Source organism: Babylonia areolata, chromosome 4 (assembly GCF_041734735.1).
Source record: "Babylonia areolata isolate BAREFJ2019XMU chromosome 4, ASM4173473v1, whole genome shotgun sequence".
Taxonomy (NCBI): Eukaryota; Metazoa; Mollusca; class Gastropoda; order Neogastropoda; family Buccinidae; genus Babylonia; species Babylonia areolata.
In genome coordinates, this window is record NC_134879.1 from 6,089,664 (window position 1) to 6,098,795 (window position 9,132).

General features: G+C 39.2%; 1 protein-coding gene across 2 annotated transcripts in view; it reads right to left on the minus strand.

Annotated features, from left to right (window-relative positions):
• Window positions 1–8,304, minus strand: part of LOC143280803 (uncharacterized) — an 83,239-nt gene extending 74,935 nt beyond the window's left edge. For both annotated transcript variants that reach the window (XM_076585491.1, XM_076585489.1), the window contains exon 1: window positions 8,048–8,304. In XM_076585491.1, coding sequence (XP_076441606.1) covers window positions 8,048–8,153 — 106 coding nt within the window. In that variant the 5' untranslated portion in view covers window positions 8,154–8,304. The remainder of the gene's footprint in view (window positions 1–8,047) is intronic.
• Window positions 8,305–9,132: the final 828 nt, after the last annotated feature.

Here is a 9,132-nt window from a genome sequence, read left to right on the forward strand (position 1 = left end):
GATCATGGCCAAGTACGGATGCCCTCGGAAATTTATTTCCTTGGTCAGCCAATTCCATGAAGGCATGCAGGCTCGAGTCCAGGACAATGACAAAACATCTGCTCCTTTTCCTGTCACAAATGGTCCTGTGTCCTGGCTCCAACACTGTTCAGCCTCATGTTCTCTGCAATGCTTACTGATGCCTTCAGAGATGGCGATGTTGAAATCGGCCAAAAGTACCGAACAGATGGCAAGCTGTTTAACCTCAGAAGGCTTCAAGCAAAAACGAAGGTCATGACAGACATCATCAGAGACTTTTTGTTTGCTGATGATTGTGCCCTCAACGCTGGATCTGAAGCTGACATGCAACTCAGCATCGACAAGTTTGCCACTGCCAGCAGGAACTCCAGCCTTACCATCAGCACGAGGAAAACTGAAGTTCTCCATCAGCCAGCCCCAGGGAAACCCCACGTTGAGCCCAACATCACAGTCAACGGTCAGAGACTCAGTGCGGTGGAGAGGTTCACATACCTTGGCAGCACACTGTCACGAAATGCGACTATCGACGATGAAGTGAACATCAGGATTGCAAGAGCAAGCGCAACCTTTGGTAGACTCTATGCAAATGTCTGGAACAGGAGAGGCATTGGTCTTGAGACCAAACTAAAGGTCTACAAAGCAGTTCTCCCCACACTTCTGTACGCCTGCGAAACTTGGACAGTGTACCAACGACATGCCAAGAAGCTGAACCACTTCCACACAACATGCCTCAGGAAGCTACTGAACATCAAGTGGCAAGACAGGACCCCAGACACGGAGGTGCTTGCAAAAGCCACCCTTCCCAGCATCTTCACCATCCTGATGTAGTCCCAGCTTCGCTTGGCTGGACACGTGGCGCGCATGCCAGACCATCGGCTGCCCAAAAGGCTCTTCTATGGTGAGCTGCAACAAGGGAAGAGATCACATGGAGGTCAGAAGAAGTGCTTCAGAGATACTCTGAAAGTCTCTCTGAAAGCGTTTGATATCAACCCTGACTCCTGGGAGGAATCTGCAGTGGACCGTGACAAATGGCGCGCTGCTATGCACAAAGGCGCCAAGTTGTGCGAGGCCAACAGGACTGCTGCAGCTGTTCAGAAGAGGCAGGCCAGAAAGTCACGGGCAAACAAGCTCCCTGACAATGATATGCCTGTCTTTGTCTGCCCCAACTGTCAGCAAACATTTTGTGCGCCGATTGGACTATTCAGCCATCTGCGCATTCACAGATAGATTCATGAGCATCCCCCCCCACCCCCACCCCCCACCACCACCCTCCCCCATCCCCCAACTGGATGACAACGATGGTCATCATCGATCTCGATGGACACACACCACCATGTGCATGAACGTATGCCACTGCATGCATAAACATAAATTAAAATTTTTATGCACATGCTTTAGTTACAGGCACAGATGGACAAAAGCTGAAATAGGAACTTCCATAAGAAATGCCACTGTACAGATCACTTGGCCACTGAGTTCCTTCCATTCTTCCAACATTCCATGCACATGGATGCATTTTAACAAACTTCTGTCAATACTGGCTGCCACCCCTCCCTTTCCCTCTGTAGACAACACTTGCCTGGGGACAGACTAAATCAACTCCCGATAATAGGTGCCATTATCAAGACACACAAAGCACCTTTGATAATAAAAGTGTGATACAGAGCTTTGAAGCCACATAAAAAACAAGATAATGACTTCCGCTCAGCCCCCTGACAGCAGCCTGATAATGCATCTACTGCATGCAACCACACTGGAAATCACCACACTGGTTGAACTTTCCTGAAGGGCTCTTTTGTTTTGTATTGCGACATAAGGATGATGGTACTAAAACCATTTTAAACATTTTCAATCAGCAGCAAAATCTGTATTCAGGTTCCACATTTTTGCAAGGGAGAGTCATAAATTACAGATTCTGTTTAGCATTATACTTTAAAACCACCTTAAAAATGCCCACGATCTATTTAACATCCAGCCCACCCAATTTAGGTTGAAAACTATACGTTGGGTAAAATACTTTATAAATGCCCCCCACCCCCCTCCCCTTCCACTTTGAAAAGAAAAAAATCATGAAGTAATCAAAATCCAGCTAGCTGTTTGAAGTTATGTTGCTTTCTAAAGCAGTGCAGATTAAAAAACTAAAAAAATCATGAAGTAATCAAAATCCAGCAAGCTGTTTGAGGTTATGTTGCTTTCCAAAGCAGTGCAGATTAAAAAACTGATTTTGATCTTGATATTAAGAACAGAGCGCATATGTATGTGCATGAGATGATGATGTGTCAGTGAAATACAAAGTGAGAGCACCACGATACTCCATGACGCAACCTGTTTCTGTTGCCAGCATTTTGTTTTCAACTTTTGCAGAGCATGATAGGTCTGTTCCTGGACATTCAGTTACAAAATCCAAGTCAATTTGATACCGGTCACAAATATGCAGTGGGACATAATCACATATGCTGCTGAATTCAAAAATTTCAGCTGATATGGCACGCTAAATGAGAGACTTCACCTGCATGGAGTAAACGCCCATTTAAGACTTAATAGTGAAATGAAATAAGGGAGCAGGCTCCCACAACGGGAAAAGTACCCAGTAAACACCCTTCCCCAACTTTAGGGTGAAATTCGTGAAAAAAATGGGTGGACGCTTACAAAGTTAACAGTACTGGTGAAACAGTCACACAGTATGACACAAGTTCCTGATATAGGATGATCTTTGATTCAGCAGAAAAAGCTACTGTACATCAGAATAAGTGAAAAAGAAGAATGACTTAGCTTTCAGACCAGATAATGACTAAGCTTTCAGACCAGACTAGCAGATCAAAATCAACAATTTGTTAAAACTCTACTCTTAAGGCTGTTGAAAGCTTCAAATATTTAGGTTCCGTCACTTATAACAACCTGTCTCTTGATGCTAAGATCAATGCCAGAAGTGGAAAGGCTGCCACCATTGCAGGAAATCTCAATGTAACATAGGAAGCGAGATAATCTGAATGCACAGGTTTGAATCCCACACTTGACAGTATTTCATTCCCCCTCCACTAGACCTTGAGTCATGGGCTGTTCACTAGTCATTTGAATGACACAATAAACCAAGGTCCCATGTGTAGCATGCACTCAGAACATGTAAAAGAACCCCACCCCCCCACCCCCCAACACACACACACACACACAAAAGGTTGTCCCTGGCAAAATCCTGTTTTAAAAAATAAATAAATAAATAAACGTTCATAGGAAAACAAATACACTTGCAAACCAAAAAAAAATAAAATAAAATAAAAGGTGTGGCACTGCACTGTTCTCTGTAGCAACGTGCCCTCCCAATAACAGCAGCCAAATGTCATACAAAACAAATCTGTTGTGACCAAATGTAATGTAATACAAACAGTTCCATCTACACTTCCTATGTTCCAAGCACATCAAAAAACTTACAGTCAATCAGTGTAGTCCTTTCATCCTTATTTTGTGAACACAATCACACCTGGAGGCAGCATAATAACACTGATGGTTATGACAAGATTAATGCCTAATAACATGTGTCATCATCAAGAAACATGAGGCACCTTTGACAATAAAACTGAGATGCAGAACTTTGAAGTCACATACAAACAAGACAATTACTTCTGTTCAGCTCCAGACAGCAGCCTGATAATGCACGGATCTACTGCATGCAACCACAATGGAAAGCACCCCACTGGCTGAACTTTATTGTTTACAGTGGATATAAAATTAAAAATGATGGAGTGTTCACCTTAGTAACATACAAAGATGGTAACCATGAGATTCACTTTCCAGTTTTGATGCTTTTATTAACAACAGTTAATGAAAGACAGTTTTTGTCATGCGGTATGTTCTGGTGATAAGTGCTGCAACGACAAAGTTTTGTTTGTGGAATAACCTCCAGCTCTAAGTCAGCTACTGAAAAAAAGAAGATACATCTCATTATAATTTGAAAAGAAAAAAATCAGAGACAAAGCTTACAATACTGATACTGACAGAATTAGAAATACCACCCTCTCTCTCAGCAGACCAGATCATTTGTTTATATCATGACTGCTTAGTGCTTCCGACAAAAAAGTACTTCACAGACAACAGTTATTTCTAGCTCTACCAACAAAAACATGAAATTACCAACTGTCAGAGCACCTGTGCTCCATAAATATCATATAGTTAATGTTATCATTTTACAAAGATATAGCCAAACTTTCTATGTCAGACTTTGAACTGAAAGTGTTTACTATCTACACTGCACTTGTACAAATATTTATGAATACTAAAATGCCTATCTTTATGTGGTGGACTTTAGTTTAAACTTTAAGTGTTTGTCATTTACACTGCACCAAGCAGTCTCAAGATAAGACTGAACTCCAGTAATAAAAAGTATCACCAGATATGGTAAGGAAAACAAAAACAGTTCTGGTTCAAAACAATCAACTCATGTTTGATGTTTATATAATCTATACTGGCACAAAGGTAAATATAATATAATAAATGCTCCAGAGTAAGGCTCACACATGCGTACACAAAGATACCTTGAAATGCGCTCTACACAACCCCATCCCCACTGATATGTTCATGGAACGAATGAACACAGAGACATTCAATTATATACACACACGTCTTGCTCTTGATCTATGAATAAATGGTCAGTAATGTATAAATCCCACCAGTGCCATCCCCTCCCCCACCCCTTTTTTTTAATAATGAAAAAAACAAAAAAAAACAAATAACCTTTAAATACATCGTTGTTGTGCACATCATGTGAAGTAGCATCATTTGATTTTCACACACACACAAGCACGCACGCACAGATTGACACACACACACACACACACACACACATATTAGAAAGTTTTAAAAATATACTATTAAAAAATATATTTAAAAAAATTTAAAACAAGCACTGACCAGCAGAACCTGAAAAAGATCTTCATTGAAAAAGAGTGCAATCACTCCTAGTATCATTCCTTGTATATGGTGTGTATCTGCATGAGGAGACAACAATAACTCATTGCAATCAGTACTCTTTGATCATCAAGCATGAATGAAAGTAATTATCAAGTCCAATGCATGAATTAAAGAATATGTCGAAGTACAATCGATTTTGAAAGAGTGACAATGAAAAAGGTTGTAAATTGACAACAGCTGAATCAGATCATAAAGTTTCATATTTTCTTTAAAAAATTAAAGACCAAGTGATCACTAACACTAACAGACTGAAAAAAAAAGTGAAAAAGTATAGGCTCAACCTGCTTTTTAACTTTTCAATTTTTTAAAATTTTAAGCAACAATTTACAAAGAACTTCACAGACAATAGTTACTTCTACTTCTAGTTCATTAAAAGTTCTTGTTCTACTTTCTTTGTTCATGACAAAAAATATTACAAACTACATGTATACATAAATGTACAATTTATTGAGGATGGATTTCTGGAACAGTGTTACCTTCACTTCACTCCCATCTCTCTTCTTTGAGAATGACAGTGTGTGCCTGTGGGTGGAGGGGTCCGGGGAGGGTGTTAGGGAGGGTAGGGAGGTCAGTTAGTAAGGGAACATTAAATTCAATTCATAGTAGTGGATAAAAACAGGATTCATTATAAAGTTTTGTAAATATGATATGCGAGCAAAATAAATTTGTTTTCACACCAAAATCTGATATATGACATTGATTTATGTTGATCAGATTCAAACTAAAAGTTAAAAAAAATTTTTTTTTGAAATCAGTCAACATTGGTGAGGACTAAGCAGGAATTATCATGAGGAGCAGGATCAAGAAAAAGACAAACACAACTATACTTGAAGTTCAGTGTAGAATTTACTAGAAACTTTGATAACACATGTCAGATACCAAGACAGTATCCAGTGCTGTTAATCAAGCACTGATCAATGTAATGAAAATAACAATGCAATGATTCAATGTTTCTTCTGTCCAAGGTCAATGAGCTGACCATTACCAATATTATCAGGTGGTGCAAATAAGGTGGAGCCAAGAGATCAGATGAAGATACTAGAGATAGTTAACCAGGTAAAGGCTAGTATTGTCCCTCATGATGGAATGCCGCTGAACAGTAATTTTAAACAAACTGTGAAGCCAAGAGAAAAAGAGACACAGTCAGAGAGAAACTGGCATAAAAAAGACAGAGGGTCCTATTTCTGATACCAAAACTACCCTTACAGAAAATAAAGTGCTTTATAATCATACAGAGCTGCTACCATGCTAGTCATCATGGATTTGCTCATTCAATGGGCAGACCTAAGCAAAGGATACAATTACATAACTACCAGAGATGACATTGCTTCTTTTTTTGTTGTTGTTTATTTTATCTTCATTATTTTTTGTTTAACTACTGGAATCTTTTTCTGGGAAATGAAAAATGTAGATCTAGACAACAGTAATTACTATAACACTATTCTCACTTGTACAGCTCTTTCTTTCGATCAGTCTCTTGATCATTATTGATCTGTACATGCATGCACTAACCATTCACACTTTTTCCTCCATCGAAACTATATTTATACTAGATCTTTTTTTTCTTCTTTTTTTTCCTCCTCTTCTTAGGTATACCAAGAGAAAGAGATTAAACTGCTTATCCTTCTCTGTATCCTTTTCTATAAAAATAAAAAATATATGAAAAATAAAAAAGTGGAACCTATGGTACTTGTAACTTAAAATAAAATTAAACATAGAGATAGCTGAATGTTTTAATCGTTTTATAAACACACAAGCACACATGAATCACAAACACACACATACACACACTTTTTTATTATTGTTAGAAATTGCTGAATTACTGGTACATAGTTCAAAAGGGGTGCTTTTATGAAGCGATCTACAGATACATTTTTTTTTTTTTTTTTTTTAATACATTTTTTTGTTGTTCATGTTATCAATTGCTGTTACACTTATTTTCATGATTGACGATCCCACTATTCTAGCTTATCCTTTCTCTGTAGTCTGTATATAACCCTTTAATCCATCACCCCCACCTCCCACACATAAACACCCTTTTTCAAACATGACACGTTAAATATCACTTAAATGTTAAAGTGAAAAGACTATAGACTAAAGAAAGAGCATGTGCACGTGTGCACACAGAAATATGCCCTCATGTATTCATGTTGAGCGGTGGCCTAGAAGTAGCATGCCTGACTAGGGAGTGTCCATGAGTTTCAGTCCAGCACAGACTGTAAAACTGTATTATAATTTTTACTCCCACCTCCCATGGACCTTGAGTGATGTTCCTGGTGCCAGTCTTTTTGAACGAGACATATTTGCAAGGTCTTATGGGTGGCATGCACTTAGCAAACATAAAGGAACCCAGAGCAGCATTAAAGAGATTTGTCTCTGGAAAAATTCCAATGAACATTTCCATTTTGAATTTGATTGAAAAACAAAGTTTTATGCACTTCCAGACTAAAAAGAAAAGAAAAAGGGGGAGGGGGAAGGGGTGGGGGGATGTCGAATATATACATATAATACTGGTTATCAATTTTGGTGATGCACTCTCCCCACAAAGAGCAGTCAGAATTCCACACAGAGAATGTGTGTGTGTGTGTGTGTGTGTGTGTGTGTGTGTGTGTGTGTGTGTGTGCATGCATGCATATTCTTTAAATACTTGCCCAACATTATTCAATGTTTATTATATTGTTTCAATCATTTGCCTTCTATTATCTTTCATTTTATTATATCTATGTGTTGGTGTGTGTGTGTGTGTGTGTGTGCAACTACTCTGTGTGTGTGTGTCAGTGTGTGTGTGTGTGCCCGCACACACATTACATACTTACCCAACAGCATTCAATGTTTATAACTTTATTTCAATCATTTAACTTTTACGTATCTTTCATTTTCATTATATTCTAATGCATATATATTCACGTAAACAAGCACTGTAGCCGTGTACCGACTTGTCCTTTTTTTTTATTGTTTGTTTCGAGTGATAATGTTCTTCTTCTGTAAGGTGTTGGAGGGTTGAACAATGTACCAGTGTGAATTTTATCATCTCAAATGATCAAACAGTATTCAAAATACCCACCACTAACTTCTTCTGTCCCTTCCGTCAAAATGTCTTTGGTCAGGTTAGACAGCTGCCCAGTTAGAGACGACACACTGTCACCAAGGCTCCTGCCCAGCCACGCCATGGTAAAAAACGCAGGTTTTTAGAATCTCTCTTTATCTAAAATATATGTGCAAACCATCACTGTGCGTTGCTGGCTTGCAATTTCAATGTATCTTTCGACAACTCCCACTCATTCAGTTTCGCTCAAATCTGCCAACACGGCGTCTGCCATTTTGGAGTTTGACGTGTCTTGCGCAGGCGCAATAACAAAAGAGAGACCACCTTCAAAACAAATACGACATTCTGCACAGCGATTGTCGAACGTTATCCGTACTCTCTCTCTCTCTCTCTCTCTCTCTCTGCGTGCTTGCGATGTGTGTGTGTGTGTGTGTGCGCGCGCGCGCGATTATTCTTTTGTTCAACTTGATATTTGACGAGGTGACTGAAGGGGGAAGAAGGTTAATTGAGTGCTGCTTCAGTTGAGAGGGGAAAAAGGTATTGTTCGCGCATGTGAGTGACCCGAGCAAATGTGTGTGTGTGTGTGTGTGTGTGGCGTGTGTGAGCCGGTGTGTGCCTGTGCGCGCCGGCGCGAGCGCCGGCTCGCAATGTGTGTGTGTGTGTCAGTGCAGTCAGTTCGTTCTTTAATTTAGCGTCTTTTCACTATTCGTGATATTAGACGGAAAAAAAAGAAAAAAAAAGTGGGGGTCAGGGGGGAGAGGTAGGGAGAGGGGAAAGAGAAGTCAGAATAAAACAGAAAAGGTAGAAAACTACTAAGAAATGCATAACTAACATGAAATTAGCTTTAACAGTAACAATTCAATAACTGTGATGATAATAACTAAAACCATTAACATGATCATGAAGTACATTAAAGGAATGTAGAAATAGGCCGGCTATGAACTAATGCCTTTGAAAGTTCTACTAAAAGAACCTCAATAGAAATAACTTCCCCAAAACGAGTCATCTCTAACTGCTGACATTGAAACAAACTATGATGCAAGCCGAACTGCTTACCACAAATGCATTTAACATTTTTACTATATTTTGTCTTCAGCGCGTCA